The sequence below is a fragment of the Danio rerio genome, chromosome 9 (genome assembly GCF_052040795.2).
Source record: "Danio rerio strain M-AB ecotype USA chromosome 9, GRCz13ab, whole genome shotgun sequence".
Taxonomy (NCBI): domain Eukaryota; kingdom Metazoa; phylum Chordata; class Actinopteri; order Cypriniformes; family Danionidae; genus Danio; species Danio rerio.
This window is the reverse complement of record NC_141029.1, coordinates 38,150,547-38,177,500: the sequence shown is the minus strand read 5'-3', so window position 1 is coordinate 38,177,500 and position 26,954 is coordinate 38,150,547. Positions and strand designations below refer to the sequence as shown.

The following is a 26,954-nucleotide window of genomic DNA, read 5'->3' as shown; positions in this document are numbered from 1 at the left end:
CAATTCCAAATGTAATACGCATTATGCATAATCTGTATTTAATCATGTGTTGGAAACCGCTATAAATATTCCAGACAAAAGCATCAGTGTAAATCATTTAGCATCTCAATGCATTTTTAAACCTCCCATCCTGAAAAGAAAAAAAATGACAGTGTAATTGGATTTGATATCGCCAGATTGTTACAGCTTATTTCAAACCATTACAAGAGGTAATGATCTGACAGATGATTCAGACGACGATACAGCACAGTATATAAACAGATGCACATCAAATACTAATGAAAGAATGACATTTTTAAAACTGAAAAAGAGCAGTGGGGAAAAAACTAGAAGAGGAAAAACTTTACATCAGTCACAGTCAATTTTTAAAGGTTGTGAAGTTTATTTTATTCCAATGCAAAGAAATGGGTTCAGTATAGAAATAATGCTTAGCTTAAATTTGCTATAATAACCCTGCGCAACTAAATTCATGCATTAAACCCATACTTAACAAGCCAGCTATGCGGCGATCATTACCAAACAAGACAGCTCGTACTCCAGATAATCCTATTAGTAAAAATAATCAGACTATGAGCCTAAACATGAAGCAAAAGGATCCTGGATTAAGCAGCATTGGTTTCAGGGTTAATCCTCCAGAGTTAGCATTAGCCTTTATGAGCTCCGACAGGTCAAGAAAGTCAACAGTGATTGCTTGTTATTACACATATTTGACACTGCATAAGGGTTTCAGACGATCCCCGAAGGAAGGCGCAGTCGACTTCACTCTACCCCGTCATTATCCTATTCAAATGAGCCACTTGACTTTCACATTTATGGCCTATGATAATGAAAGGTGCTTGACCCGCTGAGACTAACAATATGAGGCGTCTACAAACAACCTCTACTGTATTAGCATCACTGCACATCATCTGAAAATGACCAGCAGCTTAATGCCTTCTGGGTGATATTCCATATCATTACAGCAAACAAATTCAATAAATATGCTAAAAAGCTGACAGTATGTGTAGGTGAATGCACACTGCTTTTCTTTTACCAAACTCTCAGAATTTTCATTTAATAGAAAGATGTTTTTTGATTTTACTTTAGTTTCTTTGATGACCCTTTGTAAACTTGTATCTGTAGATTTCAATAACAATACATATTTTGAAAGGTTGTTTTCTCTCTAAAAAGCTGAGCCATAAATGTTCACTTTGAGCAGCATCAAACTTTACAGTTTTATTCACATCTAAATTGAGGAATATGTTCAACCCAGGCTCATTATTGATACATACCCCTATATACATCACTGGAGATCGAGAAATACATCCTAGGAGGTATGTTTTGTTGCAGTTTTTGTTTTTGTGAATCCACCAGAGGCCACTGTGTATGCTTTTTCAGATCTCAAATTTCTCTCGCAAGTGCCATTCGGACCTATTGTTCTCACATAAATCCACCAGAGGCAGCTGTCAACTGACTAATCGACTGACCGATAACCTCGCCCACATCCTTGTGTAAACCCAACTCAATATTGATTTCAAAAGCACCGATTGACTCGATCACCCCCTTTCCTGAACCCAACCGACAGTGTTTTCGAAGCAATCCAGAAAAAGAAAAGCCCTCGCAACAGCCTTATTTTACCACGTGCTCATCCTGTTATTTACTTGTTTATTAACTTTGTTTAAGTTTGCCTTTTGTTTTTTGTTTTACCTGCTTTCTGGAACTTTTCTTTGCCTGACTCAAACCCAATTGCCGCAGTCAACTCCTCTCTGTATCTTAAGTCCGCCGACATCCATGGCGAGCTACTGAGCAAACTGGTAACAACGGAAAAGCCGTTCACACTGAGGTAAGCGGTCAGCTGGTAGAGCAAAAATTAAAAAGTAGCTGTTTGCAGCGTCACACCGCCCTGTAGTGTTTGTTTTAAAGATGAAATGCAGCCAAACGTATCTCTGACTACATATTTCACACATTTTTATACATAAAAACTCTCCAGGAATACATACGGGGATACGTTTTCACAATGAGACTGTGTTGAATAGATTCAAAGATGTGTATTTCCAATTCCAAAAAATAAACAGCAGTACATTTATTATATATTATAAATTATATAATTATAGACAATGTGGACCTATTTTACATTACCGAGTTTCTCAGTAGCGGAAGGCATCATGGTTGGGTAAACTTAGAGTGTAGTGAATGGGAGAGTACAACAAATAAATCTTTTACAATCCTATTTGCTGAAATATTAACAGAAAAACTCCACAATGATGTTATAAAGACTTTTAGAAAAAGGAAAAAAAAACTTGTGTGAGACTGATATGAGGGCAGCCAGAGGAGAGATAAACGTCAAATTTACTCTCAGCCTTATAAACGCTGCATTACAAACACCTTGCAGAAGCGGTATTTCGCTTTTTGTAATTTGATGCAAAGATGATATAATACATTCATAAATGCATAGAAATGTTTATGTTTTTAAAAAATCTAAATATTAAAAACTTTCGAGAATTTTATATTATGACTGTTAAACGCACCATTACAATCTTGTAAAAAAGGCTCCATTATAAATATTAATTACAGCATATATCTGGAGCTGTGTGAATCTATGATGTAGAGGATAAACGGTGATGGAAAATGTGTAAAAACGAGAGAATGGTGATTTGATTGTCTGTTTTTTAGTCAATAAAATGAATTAATGAACTATTAAAAGTTAACAAATCGATTTTTTTTTTCAATAGTTTCGATTTTTTTTTTCTCTTAAACTTTAAGCAATTATAGACTATTGTATATACACTGATTAGTTACTGTAGTAGTTTTATAACAGCCTTTTTTTTTTTTTCAAAACAGAGTTTTATGGCCAGTCAAAGAGAAATAAAAAAACGGCTGATAAAAAAATGTAAAGAAAAATGTCTCTGGTTATTTGCAGGTTTGGCAAAAAAGTTGCCCTGTACTGTATTTGTGGATGTTCATCTTGATAGCGCCGCTGTCTTGACCCTGAGGGAGACTGTGGGTTTGTTTGTATGAATTGTTGGAAATTAAAAGTTAATCAAGTGAAATAATTGAATGTTGTCGAGAGGCAAAGCAAGGGAGGGAAGGTGCATCTGCGGTACATTTTGATTACTTCGCTAAAGCAGTGTTATCTATTAGAAATGTTGCTCCAAATGTACACATGTATGTTTCACCTATGACAAGGTGATACCTGCTGATTCCACATTAAGTGTTTAGTTTATTTATTTTTTGCTTGTCAATAGAATTGTTTCAAAATTAAGTAAAAAAACGTAATCCCATGTCATAGCATAAAGTCAATATTTACGGCAATACAGATAATTTATACAGTTTATATATGGAGTAGTCCTTTTATTAGTCTTGTGAAACTTTATTTCTTTTTTTAAAATGCCTCAAGCACAGCTTTTTATAATAATAATAATAATAATAATAATAATAATAATGATAATAATAATAATAATAATAATAATAATAATAATAATAATAATAATAATAATAATAATGTCTGAATGAGTGTGTGTGGATATTTTCCAGTATTGAGTAGCAGCTGAAAGGGCATCCACTGTGTAAAACAAATACCAAGTAAGTTGGCGGTTCATTCTGCTGTGGCGACCCCTGATAAATAATGGGACTAAGCTGAAGGAAAATGAATGAATGAATGGATAAATTAATGAATAATAATAATAATAATAATAATGAAATATGCAGATCATGTAACATTAAAAACTGGAATAACGCTGTATATGCAATAAATTAAATTAAATTAAATTAAATTAAATTAAATTAAATTAAATTAAATTAAATTAAATTAAATTAAATTAAATTAAATTAATAATCAGTGCCTACTCAAATTTATCCAAATTAAAAATAAAACAAAACATCAAACATGTTTATGATTTAAGCTAAAAAATCTATTTAAAAGCATCTAAGCAGATCAAAAGGTAGATCAAAACTGTGCAACAGTAAGCAGGCCATTTTAATGTACAGCATATGTAGATTATTCCTGTAATCACATTTCAGAGCAGTGAAGTGACTTACTCTTTAAACCAAAAGACTTTCTCTAAGCTTTCTTCTTCTTCGTTTTATTCTGCTCCTGTAATTACTCTAATTGGTATGTAATTGCTTTTGAGAAAAGGAATCATGAGCTGCGTTTTAATGACTGAACATAATGCAAGCACGTAAGCAGCACAATCAATGAAATTACCTAAGCGTGTTCATTTGTTACTGCATTTCAGCATAAAGGCAACGCAAATTAAATTTGCTCTGATTTCAGTTAACATTTAAAACTAACCTGTTTAAAATTGCTCAGTAGCAAGACAAAAATAACTCATTATCATTCCTAGAACATTACTCCTTTTTAGTTAACACTTCAGTGAGGTTTCAATAGTTAACTTTAGATAAATTTAACACATTTTTCATTTAAATCAGTGAACAAGACAGTGTTACAATGTACTAACACAATACTAACCATTTCAATTCAGAAAAGATCAAAAGCAGTGTTTGTTGGAACAACACTGATTTTCAAACACAATAAATAAACAATTATTGTTTATTGTTGTTGTTGTGGTAATGAGTGTGTATGGATGTTTCCCAGTTATGGGTTGAAGCTTTAAGGGTTCATTCTGCTGTGGCGACACCAAATTAATAAAGGGACTAAGTCAAAAAAATTAATAAATAAATAAATAAATAATTGAAGAAAAAAATTTAAAGTATAACATTTCTAAAATGTTTTGTACTATTCTACAGTTATTATTAGATCGTATTAATATAATTACTTTTAATTTTATTATAAATATTTTATTTGCATTTTAACATTCTTGTTTTAATACTTTTTAAAATTCTTATTTATTTAATTGTTTGCTTACTCATTTATTTGTTTAATTATTTGATTGCTTCTTTAATTACTTGTTAACCTGCAAACTGTTTTACTTTAGTTACTTATTTGTTTACTTATTTTTTTTTTTTACTTGCTTACCCATTTACTTGTTTAATTACGTATTTACTCGCTTCTTTATTCACTTGTTTACTTGCTTACTGGTTTACTTGTTTAGTAACTTATTTGTTTACTTGTTTACTTGTCTACTTGCTTACACATTTACTTGTTTAATTACTTTTTTACTTGCTTTATTTACTTGTTTTCTTGTTTAGTTTCGTATTTGTTTTCTTTTTGACTTGTTTACTTGCTTACTTATTTACTTGTTTAATTACTTATTTTGTTGCTTATTTATTTACTTATTTACTTGCTTACTGTTTTTGTTACTTATTTGTTTATTTATTTATTTATTTGTTTGTTTGTTTACTTATTTTTTAACTTGTTTACTTGCTTACTGGTTTGCTCGTTTACTTATTTGTTTACTTGTTTGTTTGTTTACTAACCTACTTATTTGTGTACTTATTTACCTACTTACTTAATTACTCACTCACTCGTTGTCATGCTGTTTTTTTTTTCATGCTGAGATTTTTCATAGAACCCCATGCTCCTTTGCTCTTACAACCAGCGCTGACACTCTTGACCAGCCTTATAAATTAATAAATTCATAAATCTTAACATTGATTAAAAAAACAAAAACCACAAAAAAAAAAAAAAAAAAAACTGTATCAGCCCCTATGCAAGAACTTCTAAAGAATACACACACTACTACGAGCAAACACAGTCACCACACAGAGACCCTTTTACCACCTGTATGCTCTCAGCTTAAGAAAAAAGTTGAGAGAAGTCCACCTAAGAGCTCCTAAATTCAAATGCAGCCCTTTTTCATCTGCAGCTGTCAAGTTTCAGTGCTGGCTGAGAGGAGCGAGATTTTTTTGCACACCGAAAAAAGAGGCAGCCAGGTGGTAGAAAAGGAAAAAAAAAAAGATGAACGTAAAAAAAGAAAGTTTTTCATGCCATCTCTGGAAATCTACTCCACTGAAGGACAATCATTAAAAATAAAGAATTGCTCAAGTGTGTGAAGGTGAACTAGAACGCAGTCTTTGTCTTCCATATGGGCTCAGTTATTTTTTTTTTTTGCGTAATGCTCTCCTGGGATTCATTATGTATATTCATTACAAGAAGGGGAGGCGAAGTTTGAGAAGAGACCCAGCTGCCATGATCCAACTTCTCCACCGTGACCTCATTTCCCCCCTCCCGTCTGCAGGTGTACCGGTAGAAACACATGCTGATGTCAACTGTGGCCAGTGCTTACTCATTCAATTAGCACCTTTGATGAAGTATACTGTGTTGCTTACTTCAGCAGACGGCTAGATCTCCAACAAAAACAGGTCTGCCTGCGCCCAGACTTTCCACTTCTGTCTACCTATAAATCTGTCTTACGTGTCATTACTGACAGCTGCGTGCGGTTTAAAAGCTAATGCCATTTTCCTCACACACAAGCTGCAAAAACATCATGTTAAAAGTGGAAAGTGAAACAGGGTGCGAAACTTGCAGGCGAAAACTGTGGTTTGAGGATTTCTGGCTTCTTTTCACATTGTTTAGTCACACTTTATTTTAATGTAAAATTCACTCTAATTGCAAACTCTTAACAAACCATTATCTAAGATTTTTAGCTCAATTAACCTACTAATTGGCTGTTTATTGATAGTCAGTGAGGTGATAGTTGGGTTTAGGTATTGGGTAGGAGAGATCTAAAATAAGATCATACTTTATAAATGCTAATGAACGCTTACTATCTTAATAATAGGCAGGTAATAGCCAGTATACAGTGTTAATTGTTACTTAAACTAAAGTGTTACCCGTTGTTTTTTTTCTCCCTTTATCTTTTTCTTTAGTCTAATGAAAATAAAACATCCAAAACCCACCTTTAATTGTTTTTTTTTTTGTCACACTTCATCAATTACATTTCAAACACCCCATATAGAAATCAGATCCATGGAAAATATGCTAATTACATATACGTCATACAAGTTCATATTTGGATTTCACGTATTTACAATACGTTTACTTACACTCACCGGCCACTTTATTAGGTACACCCGTCCATAAATTTCTAATCAGCCAATCACATGGCAGCAACTCAATGCATTTAGGCATGTAGACATGGTCGAGATGATCTGCTGCAGTTCAAACTGAGCATCAGAATGGGGAAGAAAGGTGATTTAGGTGACTTTGAGGGTGGTATGGTTGTTGGTGCCAGATGAGCTGGTCTGAGTATTTCAGAAACTGCTGATCTACTGAGATTTTCATGCAGACCATCTCTAGGGTTTGCAGAAAATGGTCCAAGAAAGAGAAAATGTCCAGTAAGCGGAAGTTCTGTTGGCACAAATGTAGAAGAGCAACTCTGAACACACAAATCGAACCTTGAGGCAGATGGGCTACAGCAGCAAAAGACCACACCGGGTGCCACTCTTGTCAGCTAAGAACAGGAAACTGAGGCTAAAATTTGCCCAAGCTCACCAAAATTGGACAATAAAATATTAGAAAAGTGTTGCCTTGTCTGATGAGTCTCAATTTCTGCTGCGACATTCGGATGGTAGGGTCAGAATTTATTCGTCAACAACATGAAAGCATGGATCAATCCTGCCTTGTTTCAACGGTTCAGGCTGGTTGTGGTGGAGTAATGGTGAGGGGAAGTTTACTTGGCACACATTAGTACTAACTGAGCATTGTGTTAATGCCACAGCCAACCTGAGTATTGTTGCTGACCATGTTCATCCCTTTATGATGACAGTGTACCCATCTTCTGAAAGCTACTTCCAAAAAGATAACGAGCCATGTCATATAGGACGAATCATTTCAGAGCTCAAATGGCCTCCATAGTCACCAGGTCAATCCAATAGAACACCTTTAGGATGGGATGGAACAAGATTCGCATTGTGGATATATATATATATATATATATATATATATATATATATATATATATATATATATATATATATATATATATATATATATAGATATATATACACACACACAAACAGCCTTGTTTGCAATATTTTAAAATATATTTCGCATCACTTTAGATTTCTTTAAAGAACTTTCAACTTAAAGTTTATTCTGGGGAATAAAAAAAAAGGATTTTGGAATATATGCCCACTGGTCAAGAGGGAAATCGATATTTCTTTTTCTTATCAGATCTGGACTCCTTTCTAAAAGTCTTTAGGTCCCAAGATTTCGTGTAACTTACCCTGGTTAATTTGCGTATTCTGTTATTATTATTATTATTATTATTAGTAGTAGTAGTAGTAGTAGTAGTACTAATATTATTATTATTTCTAAACATATTATTGCTTTATAGTGTATTTTTATCTGAGTTTCTGAGCTGCAGTTTATACTGTGATAAGGATACTGTGATGTTGAGGATTTTACTGGTTGTGATCTGTGGTTATTATTCTGTTGATTTGTTTTGTTAAAATAAAATTTAAAAAAAATTAAAGAAGAAAAGGTTGATCTATGGCAACGCCTCCATTATTTTTGAGAGTGAATGAAGTGAGCTGCAGAAGCCTACAAACTGAACAAGAGCAGAAACAGAAAGAAAAAAAAAGGATTTATTGCCCCAGGCATTCGTTGCTTAATTAGCTGTATCTAAAAACAAACAAATGGAGGAGGAGAACAATGAACATAATGTCTCTTAATGCTTGCTAACACCCTAGGATAACTTTCTGTGATGCATCACATGAGGCTCAGAGCACCTCTCTCTTTATCTGCAATACGTCAAGTCAAAACCTTAATCTTTCTGCCCATTGAACTAGACCAATCTCTTTGCCTGTGCTGGAAGGTGATTGGTTCTTCTGTCGGAGAAAGGTGTTCTGAGGTCAACCGTTCCTTTAGGCCAGATAAAGCTGAAAAACTGAGGTTTGATAAGGAAGAGAGAATACTGAGGAGAAGGAGAGTAATACTACAGCACACACACACACACACACACGCACACACACACACGCTTGCGCTCGGGCTTGCACTCTAGCTTGCGCAGTAAATAAATGGTCATGTGATGTGTTTCGATTAGCGCGAGAAAGTAATTAAATAGTTTGGTACAACATCAAAACCCATCCCTGCAAATGTGAAACAAATGATGACAGAGAAGTCAAAGAGAGTGAATTTTGTGGAGTGGGAAAATGTACAGCAAGCTGACAGGGAATATGACGAGATAATATTAGCCCTTAAGGCCGGATTGTGAAGAAAAGTGGCGAAACAAATTCCGCAAACCCTTTTTCTTAATTTTGTTATTGCCAAATACCCATCATTATTTGTTAGGAAAGACTTTGGTGTGTAAAGGTGTATGTACCTAGGCCTATTTAAAGTGCTGAGACGTTACAATGTTACAGAGGACTTATTTTATTTGTTTGTTCCAACTTCTAAGTGGTCTGTATGTTTGTAATGAATAAATTTTGTCAAAACACACATACGACTCGTTCTTGAAAAAAGGCAAAAGAGCTGTGTGCATGTGCACATTTGAATAATGCCTGGCTGTAAACCGGTTTAGGCTTTTAAAAAGCTAACTATCAAAATGTACTTGTCGGGCCCTGTCAAGCCAAACTTTTATGGCTCAATTACATGTGTTTGTTCCATGTGCTTCTGTTTATGTCATTTGTTTCCTTTGTTCTTTTTTATATATATATATATATATATATATATATATATATATATATATATATATATATATATATATATATATATAGTTCCACCTGTCTCACCCTCTTTGTAATCTTTTTAAGCTTTTCCTTTGTAGGAAATCATACCTTTGTCCAGTATTGTCAAACTTTATTTGCTTACTGCTTTTGATATTCTGGTTCCTGTTGTAAGTGCTTTTTGTTCATAAATACATGTTTTTTTAACAATTCCTATGATCCGATAAGTTAATGGATGAATTAATATGTATTATAAGCAAAGTAAAAGGTAAAAATACCTAAATAAGTTGGTAATTAAACAAGTAATATAAAAAATATTTCTCTTTTGAAACTAGTGAGATTTAAAATGTCTTTGTTTTAAAGAAATAAAGTAAATAAGCAAGCAAATAAGCAGCTAAAACTGAGTAAGCATGCATGGAAATAGATTTTAAAATGGGTCATTTGAGGCTAATGTAATTCTAAATGTTGAAATATTTATTATAAATAAGCAAATATGAGTAAATAGAGTAGAAATAGAGTGTAAATACATCATTAAAATATATCATTTTAAATGTGCAAATATTTAGTACAAATAATTGAAAAACTGTTTACATTACGTAGCTTCAGCATACGTGATTCAGTGCAATGACTAAATAAAACTAAACATGAAATAGAAATCAAATGGTTATTGAGACCGGTGCGATTTTAAAAGAATAAATACAAACAAACACTAATAGAAACATTCTAAACCCACTGTGAACTTAAAACCAGCACCATACAAACACAAGTCACCCTTCTCAAGCAAGTAATTATGTTTCCTTCAGCCATTCTCCATTGACTAAATAACATGTTGCTGCTGTAGGCCCTGCGGGAAACCTTCGCAATCCACCTGACATTACAATCTTGTGTGGTTTATATGGGTCACTGGCCGCTTTTCAGCCCGGCTCTGGATCAAAGGCCAGGATCAGCTGCTCCTGGCTCTGCCCAGCTGGATGCCACACTTTTCCAGTTCGCCAAAGGTCGCAGTCTTGGCCAGCACGAGGTGTGCCGCCTCTACAAACGGGCATACGCCCAACGCCAACTGCTGCGTCCGTATTGTCATATCAGAGAGTCCAGGCGGCTCCACCTGCTTGTTATTGTGGCTCAGATGATTGCGAACAAGAGTAGATTGTGTCCAACATCACACCTGCTGCGTCATTCACCTGTTTCTATTCCATTAGACTCAAGCCAATTTATGTAAAGATATGCGGAATTAGCCTGTCAATATAATTGTTGGATGTGTTTAAACAGTGGGTTTATTGATATTGATGGATGGAAATAAAGTAGTTGCGCAGTTAATATCAACAACAGAGCAGACCAGAGACTTATAAAGGCTTTCTAAGACAGCCTTAGTTGGCTATACAGTTATATATATATATATATATATATATATATATATATATATATATATATATATATATATATATATATATATATATATATATATATATATATATATATATACACACACACACACACATATATATATATATATATATATATATATATATATATATATATATATATATATATATATATATATATATATATATATATATATACATATATATACACACACATATATATATATATATATATATATATATATATATATATACACACACATATATATACATATATACACACATATATATATATATATATATATGTGTGTGTGTATATATATATATATATATATATATATATATATATATATATGTGTGTGTGTGTATATATATATATATATATATATATATATATATATATATATATATATATATATATATGTGTGTGTGTATATATATATATATATATATATATATATATATATATATATATATATATATATATATATATATATATATATATATATATATTGCCAATAGCAAATATAGGTAAATATTACAGAATGTTTTTAACGTTATGACAAAAAATGTAAATATAAAGTAAAGATCATGTTCGATTAAGACATTTTATACACTGGCATTTAAAATATATGGAATCTCAATGTTTGACTATTAATGTACATTGCTAAGCAATTAATTTGGACAATTTAAGTGATTTAGATTTTTTTGAACCCTCAGATTCCAGATTTTACAAATAGTTACATCTCAACCAAATATTGGCCTATCCTAACATACAATACATCAATAAAAAGCTTATTTAATCAACTTATATGTAAAATATATAAATATAGAATAAATATAACCCATCAATCCCCATAAGCAAAAAATAAAAATAAAAATTACTGGTTTTCTGATCCAAGGTCACAAATTCCAATCAAGGCATTTATATTCATTTCATGTTTCTGTTTTACACATGGATTGATTAATGGCACACATAATCTCATCTCCACACAATGCCATTAGGCAGTCCGTTCAGAATTTTACCTATCAACATACAGTTTCACCTCATTTCCAAGTGAGTAATAAGGTTTAGTTAGGTATACACTACCTGACAAAAGTCTTGTCGCCTATGCAAGTTTTAGGAACAACAATAATAACTTGACTTCTAGTTGCTCATTTGATATCAGAAGAGGCTTATATGAAAGGCAAAAACCTCTAGATTAAGTTTATTACACCAAAATAAAATATGATCATGCCTTGATTTTTAATTTCTTAATTAGGACAGTTAGTTCTGACCTTGCTTAAACAAAAGTCTTGTCACTTAACAGAAATAATGTACAGTACAGGATATAAAGTCATGGAGCAGTGGAAAAAGAATTAATATTGTGTATGACTCCCATGAGCTTGAACGACTGCATCCTTACATCTCAAACTCATTAATAAAGTCATCTGGAATGGCAAAGAAGGCATTCTTGCAGGACTCCCAGAGTTTATCAAGATTGTTTGGATTAACATTTAATGCATCCTTCATCTTATTCCAGACATGCTCAATAATGTTCATGTCTGGTGAGTGGCCTGGCCAGTCCCAGAGCACCTCGAGTTTTCTCAAGGTCTACCTTAAGCTTTTGCCACTTTTCCAAATGATCAACTAGACGTCAAGTTTTTTTTTTGCTCTTACAACTGGGATAGACTACAGGACTTTTGTCAGTTTAATACAGTTTCCACTATCAAAAATAAAAAAGTCATTCTTTTTGCGACTACACTAACACAACACTATGGTACCAAAACGATAGAGCCAGACTTAAGCTGAACGCTATTGATTTACAAAGAATTGTCACTTGCCAGAACAACAAGCAAGGAGAACAACACATGAGGCAACAATTTTAAACACACACCTGAAATATAACACATTAATACAATCAATGAAGGCACACATCAATAAACCATGACTGACCCCAGCTCAAACAAAACTTCTCGTCTTGTTGCAAAAAAACAACCACATGCCAAGAAATAGAAACAGGAGCTGCTGTATGTCCTGTATTGTTGTTTACAGGTCACATAATTTTTATTTATTTATTTTTTTTTACATGTGCTTTCAGAGCATCTTCATTTGAAATAATGAACTTCAGTGTACTAAAGACATCATTTGTGAATGCCCCATAAGACTTTGGTTCTTCAAGCAAGAATGACGTTTATTTCAATACTCTACTGACTTCAGAGATGACAGTGGAAGACGAGAAGGGACCAGGTCTGAGACATTGATATAGCAGTTTTATTTATGCTTTCTTTTGTTTTGTGTTTACTTTATAATTAACATTTCTTAAATGTTTGCAGGATCCTAGCTTCCTTTACCCTCGAGTTTTTAATTGTTACATTTACCATCAAACTGGTAACCACTGCCATTTATAAATTTGGTAGAAAATTCTGCAAAAACTACTAATACAATGGTATCAGTGTGGGAAAGATGTTTTCATGACTTTAGCTGGATTAAGGTTATCAAAAACCTGTGAATAACTGTTTATATTTTTAGCATGAAACTTTCTAGATGGACTATAATAAAGTTCAATGTGTCCTTCCACTTCTTTCTAATGTTGTTTTTTACTCACTTGGGTCAAGAACTGTTACTGTTTGAATAGAGAGTTGTCTAAGCAATATGTGCTTTTTTACAGAAAAGGAGGCACCTTTATTAGGGCATGTGAACCAGGGCGGCTAACATTGTAAATACAGAACAATTATATTAAGTTGTCAGTAACCATTGTGTTGTGTTGTTTGTTCCTTTTCAGAAGGCACGTACAGAAGTCCCCCAGGAAACAGCATCTCTTTTTTTAATTATTGTTATCAATCACATCCGACAGTTGCACAATCAACTAATTTTGAGGTCCCATATGAAAAGGCGATAGAAGGAAGAGAATTGTGCCTTTTTCATAATCAATAGAAATCAAAATTAAAAAATAGAAAATTAAAAACGAAGCAAAATAAATAAATTAACTAATGCAGGATTGGATGTCCAGATGTTAAAATTGGCCACTCACCTCTACAATGGACTCCTTCATCAAACCCGTCCTCACAGTCTTTCGCCCCATTACAGAGCTTGTTGAAGTGAATGCACTTTCTCGACCCGACACACTGTATGTGATTTAAGGGACATCTGACTATCACCTCCACTTGACCTAAAAAACATAAGAGAAAGATGCTTTATATACACATCTGGTGTCATTTTTGTAGAAGTATATCATTTATTGACTGTATTGTCTGTAATTACTTTAATAACCCCTAAGACTGCCGCATGCAAATCAGCATGGTTCAGACAAATGTCACTTGCTGAGCTTTTGAGGGATGCAAATGAAAACAGGAAACAATCCAATTGATTGAGTTTAGCATAAAATGCCCTGGCAGCTGTGGAGTGATTTAATTTAGTGGTAAAAACTTTCGTTCAGCACCATTTGCTGTCTGTTGTTCTTTAAGTTAAATGCTAATAGAATGGGCACAGGCCCCTCATTTACAATATGCCCTTCTTCTTACCTACCCTAATGAGCGTTAATTGAATTAGCAAGATGAAGCCAAAGCATCTCTTACTGTAAAAGTGAAGTTTTGCAATTCAGTAAGGTTGTAGTGAAGCAATCTGCCCACAAAACTAAAGATAAAAGAAAAAAAGACAGACAGACAAACGGGAGACAGACAGACAAACGGGTGGGTGGGTGGGTGGGTGGATGGATGGATGGATGGATGGATAGATGGATAGATGTATAGATGGATAGATAGATAGATAGATAGATAGATAGATAGATAGATAGATAGATAGATAGATAGATAGATAGATAGATAGATAGATAGATAGATAGATAGATAGCATTTCTGAACAACTCTCCGTCCACACTACATCACTGAAAACACACATCACATGACCACACACACATTCTGGCATGTGCTGAAGCGTATGCACGTGTCTGACCTCCAGGCAGTCAGCAGGTGGTTTTAGCAAAGAACTACAGGTGAGAGCTGTGCACGTTGGATGGTTCATCAAGAATCTACTGTTGGATCTAATCTCACTTTATTTGTTAAACGTGATATTTTACTCATCTTGTTGTCTATATCTAAGCACATATTCCCTGACTTTGGTCTTTTGAATCTATTACTTGTTCTCAGGTAACGTGTTTTGGCTGAGCGCAATGATAAGTTATTATGTTAATTTATGTAACCACAAACACTGATTCTGCAAATTTGACTGATTGTTTGCCTTTATTTCTTATAATGTATAAACTTATTGCAAGTCATACTTTTATAATGGCCATTATTAATTATTAAAACTGATATAATACGCATACAGTATGCAAGATGACGGTCATATAAATATGCAGCATTTTTGTTGTCTCTTAAGTTGTTAATATCAAAATGAAAATGGGCAGTTCCTTAAATCATGTTTTCATTTTATTGTTAAGAAAGTGGAGCAATGTAGGCAGGATGATGCGAATGAGGTTATAACGTACGCTGTTCCCTTTGAAGATTTACCTGGCCTGTCCTCGGGAGTTTGTTTTCCATATCAAACTTGTGAAGTCTGAACTCACAAGGAGAGGATGCAAGACTGAACTTTGTGTAGGCTACTTTATATTGAGGGGAAAGACCCAATCAGATTTTCAGATGCCTCTGTTTCCCCTATCCACACTAAGACCCAGCAGTACTACTTTCAAATGAAAACGGCCTCTTCAGCATTTTCAATAAGCTATATTTTCGGCGCTCCAAAACTCTGGCGTAGTGTAAACAGATGGCCTAACCGTAGCAAAACGTATGCATTTTAAAATGAAAATGTATTAAACAGGGCCTAAGACGTTCTCAAACTGTTGATATTTTTAAAACAATGCTTAAGACAAACTACATATCGAGTTTTTCAATACGATACAGTGTTTGTTTTGTATGTTACTTTTTTTTGTTACTTTGTGAAGCACTTTGTAAACTACGACAGTAGTTTCAAAATGTGCTATATAAATAAAAATGAATTTTATGGTCCCACTTTATATTAAGTGTCCTTAACTACTATGTACTTGCATCAAAAAATAAATACAATGTACTTACTGTGTTCATAATGTATTTGAGAACACTTTTGGTGCTTTTGAGTTGGAATAGGGGTTGGGTTATGGACAGGTTTGGTGGTATGGGTAGGTTTAAGGGTGGGGTAAAGTGTAAGGGATGGTCAACAGTGTATTTGCAAATGTAATTACAGAAGTTATATACAGATGTAATTACATACAGATATTCAAACAAGCACAAGTACACAATAAATACATGTATTTACACAATAAGTACATTGTAACAAACTATCAGTTCCTATATAAGTACATATTAGTTAAGGCCACTTAATATAAAGTGGGACCATTTTATATATTCTAGACAAACAATAGTTAAATAAAACATGTGGGGTACAGTGGATGATACACTGAAACCCTAATAAGTTGACTGAACTAAATTAATTGAGTAAACTTTTGCCTCAATTTAATTGAGTAATGGAGCCTCCCAAAACTTGCATTTTTAGGTTTTCAACTTGTCGGTTTAGTAGACTATACCTTAATTGTTCAGTTCATTAAATTTAGTACCAACCTTGCATTTTAAGCTCAGCCTATAAGGACTTCCTTATTGTCCAGATACCTGAATGTATGAAAAATGTATTGGTATGCTGTCTGAATAAGATTTGACGTTTTGAATACCATCATTATGAAGTTTCCTTCTTCAATTATCTGCAAGTCGTTAAATCAACGCAAAAGTACATCAACATATTTCATTATAATTTCACAATCAGGACTACATGTGAACATGACCTACTTTTTTTCAAAAAATGAATTATGATTTTGAGCTCACTACACTTGAAATCTTAAGTTTATGCATTTTCATGGTACAACTCAGAGTTTTAAGTGATGAGACCAAAATGCTAAATTTTAAGTTATGTTCATTTAACTTTTACTTAATTAAGTAAAGGCAACATTAGGGTTTACAGAGTAGCACTGTATTAGCCCTGTAAAGCACTGTAGCAGAATTACAACATCACATTTAAAAATTCTAAAAAAGAATAACATGATCAGGTCCTATTGTGTGTCCTCACCATGCAATTAGATAGAAAAAAGTGTGAACTTACTCTACCTAAAATCTTCGCATTGAGCTGATCTCTTTTTTTTGCACGTCTGGATTTGTCAAGATTTAAGTAAGTAAAACTGCTTAATTTTTTGTGTGTTTATTACAACGACTAGAACTAATTTCTATTTAATTATTTAGAAAATATTAACCAAATTTGATTTAGAGCTTATTATGTCCATGTTGTAATTCCACAACGTTGGTAGCCTGCAATACCTGAGAACTCAAAAATTTTTGCTCATTTTTTTTTTAAATTTGGGTCTTACGGGTTAAATAGCCCTTCCACTGTTAAAAAAAGTACATATGCACTCTGTAAATGCATCTACAAATGCAAATGTGTCTACCTGAAGGCAATACTCTGTACAGTAAACAGACGTTCACATGTAGACTAGACTGATAAGCTATTCTGAATCACTATGTGTTTGACAAAGAGAGAGAGAGAGAGAGAGAGAGAGAAAGAGAGAGAGAGAGAGAGAGAGACTGAGCCAAAGCCTCAGAGAAATCTATTGACACGGCTGCACCAAACAGCTGTTTAAAGATTCATGAGGCACATAGGTGACCCTCATCTGCTTGAGCAGCCACCAGAACACATAAAACACGTCTAAATGAAACATCGACTTCCATCTCTCACACTGTGAATATGTCACATTGCACCTTAACTACATTGGTATCAATTACCATAACTGCAACACAGCCACTTAGCATGAGATTTATAGCTCGTGTGACAAGACCTCTTACAAATCTCTGGAGTCCCAGTTTCCTCCAAGCTCTGATTCCTACACCACCGAAAACATCCTCCGGAAGACTTGGGGTTATTGGTTTCGACTTCATAAGATAAAATGACGCCATAATTAAAGGGGTCGTTTAATGGGGAATTGTCGTCCTTTATATATATAACAAGCGTATGATTTATCCGGCATTGCACGCTTCTGCTTTCCAATAACAATAATTCTTTTCACAAAAGGATCTCATTGTTCCCACAGATAATTCCCCTTTTTCTCGGTCATTGGAAATGTGCCGAAACTTTTCTAAACCACCATTTTTCTAGCCCCAAGGATATTCTAAATTAATGAAAGTCAAATGTAAGTGACCTCAGCTATGCATACTCATATTTCAAACGTGAGCACAAAAAGGCAGGCTAATCAACCTCACAGCCTCTTGGCTTTTCATCTGAGTTGGAGGAGAAGATGCAGGACAGGTTTTTCAATTAAAACATCATTGGTTTCAATCTAAAGTCATGCATGGATGACATTTTTTTGCCAATGAGCTGTAGTAAAACCCTTCCACAAATCACTTTTCCTCCGGGTGCTCCAGTTTCCCCCACACTCCAAAGACATGCGGTACAGGTGAATTGGGTAGGCTAAATTGTCCATAGTGTATGTATGAGTGTGTATGGGTTTCCCAGTGATGGGTTGCGGATGGAAGGGCATCCGCTGCGTAAAACATATGCTGGATAAGTTGCCGGTTCATTCCGCTGTGGCGACCCCAGATTAATGAGAGGGCTAAGCCGAAAACAAAATGAATGAATATATGAATTGTACTTTGTAAAAACGCTGGGTTCCACAATCGATTTGTGCCAGGACAACATGAAGGAATTAAGGTAATTTGTTATTATTTACAAATTTAAATGGATTAAAAAAAAACGCAATAATTGTGTTGTCTTAGCTAATTTTTAATAAGTAGCAAACAACAAATGTCATCTTTTGAGTGTATTACAGGACTTTGATTTCTGCTCCATCAACATTTGATGCTTAAAAAGAAATTCTACAGTTTAAAAACCCCCTCTGTTGATATTTTAGCAGTTTGAAACAATACATACAGAGACAATATATTAAGAAATAAGTCTGTAAAATAAGATACAACATTTGTTTGTACTGGAACTTACATGAACAACCCTGACAATTAATCAGTTCAAGCTGCTTAAAATCTCAATAAAAGTCACTTTGTTACATTTTCTAGATCAAATGCTATTAAAATATCAAGCTCCCGTGAAAAGGGAATTTTAACTGCATTATTGTTTTTCGGCTGAGAAAAAAATATATGCCAAAACCTAAAATAAAAAAAATTACTTTATTATAAAATGTGGCCAGATAAAATAACAGACTGATGTCATATGTTGTTTATATCTAGGAAAATGCAACATGAATAACTATTTCCAGAAAAGACCAAACAAAAACCAAGTTATTAGCTATTGGCCTGGATTTAGTTTTGTGGCTTTACTAAGTGTAGTAAACCTCAGTAGATCATATGTAATAAATTAGAGCATGTGCTCTCGATTCATACGAGGCCAAAATCAATATGGGTTCCCTAAAAAGTCAGGATTGTTTCTTTTGCTTATTTTCTTGAACAACAACATTCACTAACCAATTATTAACCACAAAAACAGACAGTTGAGTTAGATTCAATAAATAAATAAAAAAAACAGCTGAATAAAATGACATACATAACATGAATAAAATAAAAAGCCAATACACAAAACATGTTTCACTTAAATAATTCATACGTTAACTAAACAACATTTGAAAGAATCGCTGTGTGAGTCTCTGGGTGCTGTTTAATTTTTCTGACTGGGCCACATGTTTAAAGAAACAGCGAATGCTCTCTTTGTCTCCCTCTCTCTCTAACAAAGGCACACTGTTGTATTGGATAAAAGTGAAATATTCAGATTTTTGAATAATGTCTTATTCTCATCTGCATGACCCAAAATGAACTGAGTACTCAACCTTAATCACTGTTAAGGACCAAATCCTCCACTGTGACACTATGTTTCAGTTTCACTTTCACATTCATTTGTTTTGATTAGATAAAGCCAATGTTTTTTAATGAATCGTAACAAATTAACAGCATTGTCAACACTGACAAATCCACGTTTACTCTTTAGTCCACGCTAATTTACACTTTGCCACTGCATGTAGTCATTCCTCAAGATAAACTTAATTGGATACTACTTTGCTTTAAGCTATATAACACTGTTGGAATATCTAATCACCTATGCGTGTTCAATAAAAAGGTCAGGGGATGGTTTTTTCAAAGTCAAAAATATTAGTAATTTATTGGACACAAATGAACAATTAGATAACAGAGCTCTAGGTCACGTTACACCAATGAAATACAAGAATTACATTCAGAAGGTTCGCAACAATTCTACATTTCCCTGACTCAAGTATTCACAGTATACACAGATGATATGAAAAGGTGGGGTTTAAATGGAATTTGTCACTTCCCAATCATTTTGCAATCCTCTGGTGCCCACACCCAAACATACTTCCTCTTTTCCACAAACTTCTCTGCACAACATTAAAAGCATAGGACTTCATAACTTCAACTATTCTGTGTTCAGTTTCAGCACATCTTTGACAGACAGAGAGAGGGATGGATGGATGGATGGATGGATGGATGGATGGATGGATGGATGGATGGATGGATGGATGGATGGATGGATGGATGGATGGATGGATGGATGGATGGATGGATGGATGGATGGATGGATGGATGGATGGATGGATGGATGGATGGATGGATGGATGGATGGATGGATGGATGGATGGATGGATGGATGGATGGATGGATGGATGGATGGATGGATGGATAGATAGATAGATAGATAGATAGATAGATAGATAGATAGATAGATAGATAGATAGATAGATAGATAGATAGATAGATAGATAGATAGATAGATAGATAGATAGATTGATAGATAGTGATAGATCTATCTACCAATCAAATCTATTGTAAGTGGTCCAGCCCACCCTGACTCTACTATTCTTTGTTTTGGATTTAGTTTTGCAAAAACAAAAAATAAATGAACAAACATTGGCAAAGGCACATTTTTCCAGTGAGGAAGGGTATGATTGAACATCATCAAAGGGTTTTCTGGGCTCAAATTCTGTGTGTTGATTAATGGCCATTCTAAATTTCAATTAAAATTGTAAGATAAACTGGCAAACGTTGCGCTAATTATACATTCATGAGTTGTTTCTGCATTATTCATGAGTAAATACAGCGCTGCGAGAATTCAGGAGGCCCGTGTCATATACTTTGTGCTGTTAACGCAGTGGAGTGAGAGGCTGTGACAAACTGTGATTATCCTAATAAAACTGCATTGTCAAATACAGAATCATTCCACTCACAAACTGATTGGGGACTAATCTAATCAGATGAGAGGGAGAGATGAATATTCAGGAGTTTGAGATGCACCGTGCTGGAGAACACAGATGGCGTCTGTGCAGTTGAGGGATGATAGGAAATTATTTCTCTTCACCCCGTACTGAATTAGAAACCAGACAGCACTCATGGTGAAACGTCCTCCATCATGAGGAAATTCATGAAAGTGGAGGCGGAAAACACATGCTTGTGGTATTTGCATGTAGGAGAACTGACAAAAAAAAAAAAAAGAAAGAAGTGTTGGAGATGAATATGTCTGAACTGAGTATGTTGTTTACATGCATTTGGCAGATGCCTCTTTCAAAGTGTTTTTTAAAGTTTTTTTAGGCATTTACTCAAAATCTAAACCACCTTGGCATTACTAAAACAAACAGCTCAACCGATCATATGGGCATTTGGAGACTTATTTTTTCCAACTATGATTTGTTACTATATACATCAGTACTGTAAATATACAATATATATTGTAAAGAAAATAAGTAAAATATTCGGCACTATCACCATGGCAAGGTCATCTGCACATCCACTATACTAATAAATAAATAAATAAATCTTTAAAATAAATAAATAAATAAAATTGTCCTTTGTCTTTGCAATGATGTCAGCACAACATACTTTACTACTTATTTTGTGAGGTTCAGCTTAAAATACAATTGAAATGCTTTGCTAATTAGATTAACCAGGCAAATTAGGTTAATTACGATTACTGTTTTTTTTTGTTTTTTTTTTATAAGCCTTGCATGTATGAGAACTGACAAAAACAAAAACAAAAAAGTGTTGGAGATGAATATGTCTGAACTGAGTATAGTGTTTACATGCATTTGGCAGATGCTTATTTCAAAGAGTTTTTTTTTTTTTTTTTAGTGCATTCACTCAGAATCTAAACAACAACCTTGGCATAACTTAAACAAACAGCTTGACTGATCTAACGTGCATACACAGACTTTTGTTCCAACCATGATTGTTTACTATATACATTAATACTGTTTAAATATATATACTGTACAGTATAAGTAGTAAAATATTCTGCACTCTCATCATGGCACTGTCATTATGTGCAATGTTACTTACTAACTAACTAACTAACTAACTAACTAACTAACTAACTAACTAACTAACTAACTAAATAACTAACTAACTAACTAACTAACTAAATAAATAAGCAAATGTTTATCTTGTCTTTGCAATGATGACAGTGCATACAATTTTGTTGCTTATTTTGCAGGGTATTTAGCTTGAAATGCAATTTAAATGCTTTACTAATTAGATTAACTGTGCAAAGTAGGTTATTTATAATAATTGTAGTTTTTTTTAGGATTTCTTAAGTCATTTTCCCACTGTTTTTGACTAAATATTCAATTATATTCATGTCTTTTTGAAGCTGTATATTATTTGTATAATATTTTCACAATAATTATAGTTTAAAGCAGCTTTACAAAAGGTGCACATTACTGAATTATAAACAAAATCAGAAAAGTAAAGGTTATTAGTTACCATAACTTTATAATTACTAATAACAATAGCTAATCTACTAGTAACCAATTACTAATAATAGCCTTTAACAGTTATAATATTATTTTACACAGTTGAAGTCAGAATCATTTACCCGCCTGAATTATGAGCCTCCCTGTTTAATTTTTACCCCAATTTCTGTTTAACGGAGAGAAGATTGTTTTAACATATTTCTAAACAAAATAGTTTAATAACTCATTTCTAATAACTGTTTTTTTTTATCTTTGCCATGATGACAGTAAATAATATTTGACTATTTTTAAGACACTTCTATACAGCTTAAAGTGACATTTAAAGGCTTAACTAGGTTAATTAAGCTTGACTAGGCAAGTTAGGGTAATTAGGCAAGTTACTGTATAACGGTGGTTTGTTCTGTAGACTATCAAAAAAAAAAAAGCTTAAAGGGGCTAATAATTTTGACCTTAAAATGTTTTTTTTTTTTTTAATTAAAAACTGCTTTTATTCTAGCCGAAATAAAACAAATAAGTCTTTCTCTGGAAGAAAAAATATTATCGAACATATTGTGAAAACTCCCTTGCTTTCCCTTGCTCCCTTGTTAAACATAATTTGGGAAATATAAAAAAAATAATAATAAAAAAATCAAAGGGAGGCTAATAATTCTGATTTAAACAGTAACAAATATAGTTAATCTGCAATTATATAGTATATAGGTTATGTCTATGTGTAGATGCTTAGTGTAAACATGACCATAAAATAACTCTAAAACAATAACAAAATTATCAAAGTATAAAAAAATTTGGTATATTTCATTTAGCATTTTATTTATTTATTTTTGCTTTGACTTAGTCCTTTTATTCATCATGGGTCGCCACAGTGGAATGAACCCTAACTTACCCAGTTTTACACAGCGGATGCCCTTGCAGCCGCAACCCAGTACCGGGAAACACCCATACACATTAAATACTTATTCACACTTATTCACTATGGCCATTAAGTTTATTTAGTTCACCTATACCACATGTTTTTGGACTGTGGGGGAAACTAGAGCACTCGGATGAAACCGACGCGAACACGGGGAGAACATGCACAAAACTCCACACAGAAATGCCAACTGACCCCGCCGGGATGCAAACCAGCAACTTTCTTGCTTTGAGGTGATAGTGCTAACCACTGATCCACCATGCTGTCCATGTTTATACAATAAAAAATGATTTAAAAAATAAAGGGTATTTAAAAAAAAAAGTATTAAAAATAAATAATAATAATAATAATAATAATAATAATAATAATAATAATAATGATAATAATAATAATAATAATAATAATGATAATAATGATAATGATAATAATAATAATAATAATAATAATAATAATGATAATGATGATAATAATAATAATAATAATAATAATAATAATTAAACAAAACTACACTTTGTTCCAAAATAGATAATGCATTTATTTAATGCAATAAACAGCATTCTTCATAATGTGACATTCACAATGAGCAATATCCTGACATTATATAGAGTAATATATATCAAGCAGAGCAATGCACTTCAGGTTTGTGCTTACTGAATAATGCATTATAAGGTAAGGCTGAAGAAGACTCTCGAGTGCTAAATTGCTATTCATCCTCGGGTGGAAAAGAGAAGCAAATCTAAAGTTGGTGTAATTGCTCCGTTGCCTTTTTCTATATAAAAAGGCAGTTTAGTTTCTCTTACAAATTCACACATTATCTCACTCCAATTCATTACAGTTCAAGGTCTTCTGCCATGCCAGATGTCTGGCGCTGGTGTTAAAGAGCCTTCAGGATGAAATGTAAATACGAGCCTCAATTAGTTGCCCAATGAAACCAGGAGTCTCAGGAAATCAAATGATTTGGGCTGAACAATAAGCATACAGATGGAGTCTGTACTCTCACTCCATACAAAGTAGAGCCTCAACAAGCAAACAACATTTCAACCTTTTCATTAACTTGCTGGAATGGCTGCAATGTCAGTTTAAAGATAGTCCGCTGTCAAAACAAACCCACTCCTGCAGTTCCTTACTCTTTTCCTCACATATTGCTTTTAATTAAAAAAGGTGATATTTACTCATTTTTCTCAAAGTAAAAAAGAAGAAATCAACTGGGAGTTGCTAATCCATCTACTTAATGTGTAACGAAAGGCTTTCGCAGGAAATCATCCATTCTGTCTTTTTAATCAAGGAACTGAAAATAATGAATTCGTTGAGGGAAATGATTAAAAAATTGTGAAGGAAAGATCAAGAGTTTACACAATACCCACATTGTGGAAGTCAATACAAGTACCTGACATGTGATGTTCAATATGTCTTGATAGCACAGCAAAATTATGTGAACTTTATTTATAAACTAATTTCGAGAGGATCACATGCTTATGATTGACCATGGCTCATCCCGTATTAGCAATGTATGATTTACCAATCAGACGATTCCTAAGTCACTATAAATAGCCAGAGTTTTATACTATAATTATTTTTATTTTGAAGAATCCCTCCTTCCATCTCTACTTCTCCCCCTTTTCCTAGATTAAGCAGCACTGCAGCCCAGTGGTTAGCACTGTTGAAAAGAATGACATTGGTTCAAGTGCTTGCCAGCTGATGTTTCTATGTGGAGTTGTTCTCCCTGTGCTCACGTGGGTTCCCCAATTCCCTCTCACTATCCAAAGACATGCGACATAAGTGAATTGACAAATCCAAAATGGCAGTACTATATCTCTTCATAGCAATTCCTAATTTGTCTTTAGCTAAAAAGAGCAGGGGAGTTCTCAAGCTCTACCTGAGCTTAAACTCATCTCTCACCCTGCAAATGGGGGGGAGCCCTGGGCTCAAAGATCTTATGAGCTCAGGGCTCTCTCCAGGGACAGCATGACAAACCCGTTACTGTAATATTTCGTAAAATTTTGTCATAATTTAAACAATAATAAAGGCATTTATAGTAGTTTTAATTGCTTACAAGTCTTATGCATCATTTTGTTTTTTGTTTAACACAAAAGTAGATAACAACACTGGTAGCCACTGACATCTATAGTAAGAAAACAATACTAAGTAAATAGCTACTGGTTTTCAAGATTCATCAAAAAATCTTGTTCTTTTTTTCAGATAAAAAAAAAAAACAAGAAACAAACAGGTTTGGAACTAGTGGAGGGGGAATAAAAGATTTTGGGGTGAACTTTACCTTTAAAAGCAGTGTATTTTTTAAAGGGGAACGTAACAGTTAGAGGCAAAGAAATGTCTAGCGCACATATATGTGACATTTTTACTCATGTTTGGAGGCATGTAAAACAAGTAAGACTACATTTACATTTGCTTTTGTTAAAATCCTAGGTTATCAATCAATCAATCAAGAAAAAAACACATATATATATATATATATATATATATATATATATATATATATATATATATATATATATATATATATATATATATATATAGGGAGAGAGAGAGAGAGAGAGAGAGAGAGAGAGAGAGAGAGCACAGAGGTTTTGTACAGTAGGGCCCGCGGGCAAAAGTTAGCCGATTATAACTTTTGATTTGGCCCAACATCCCATATGACAATTATAGGGAGGGTTGGGGGTCAACATTTCTAATTTGACGTAACTTTTGTTTGTTTATTTTGCTAAAAAAAAAGCCAATTGAAATTTAAAGTTTCAATTAAATATGAATGAGTCTGACATAAATACTATCACTTGACAAATAGAGGACTATACAGAGGACATCGGCCAGCTAATCCAGGCAAAAACTAGTGTTACTCCATTCTATCATTAAAGAAATTAGGAAATTACCCATGGCAACTATATCTACCTTCAGCCCACCAGCCTTAATAAAGTTAGGCCCTTCATAAGAAAAAAATTGAGCACCCCTGATATAGAGTTTAAAAATTAAACTCAACATTCCCATGGGCATCTCTCATTAACAAACAACAGTATCTCACACGACAAATAATTTCTAAGATAGCATATCAAAAATGATGCGCGGATTAATCTTACCTCGCTCTTTCCTACTGGTAAGTAAACCAGTAATTCACACGTGATTATGTGTACGACACTGTCAACGTATGTTTGTATAACATGCTGACATTGTATATCAAACTCCCACATTAAACACTCCTGAAGTCATTTCTTGTTTACCACACAAGTGTTTTCCTCTCTCCTCCTTACTGCAATCTCTTTTTAACTCTCCTACACACTCAGACAAGGTATTCATCTTTTCCTCCCTTGCTTTAGGTCAGTGACATTTGAAATGTTCCATGCACTGGCTTTC

The 26,954-nt window shown here is 33.5% G+C and overlaps 1 protein-coding gene across 4 annotated transcripts in view; it reads right to left on the bottom strand.

The window, feature by feature from the left end:
* lrp1bb (low density lipoprotein receptor-related protein 1Bb) overlaps positions 1-26,954 on the bottom strand; it is a 631,192-nt gene that overhangs the window by 365,658 nt on the left and 238,580 nt on the right. For all 4 annotated transcript variants that reach the window (XM_087268160.1, XM_087268163.1, XM_087268161.1 and 1 more), the window contains one exon: positions 13,943-14,080. In XM_087268160.1, coding sequence (XP_087124286.1) covers positions 13,943-14,080 — 138 coding nt within the window. The remainder of the gene's footprint in view (positions 1-13,942; positions 14,081-26,954) is intronic.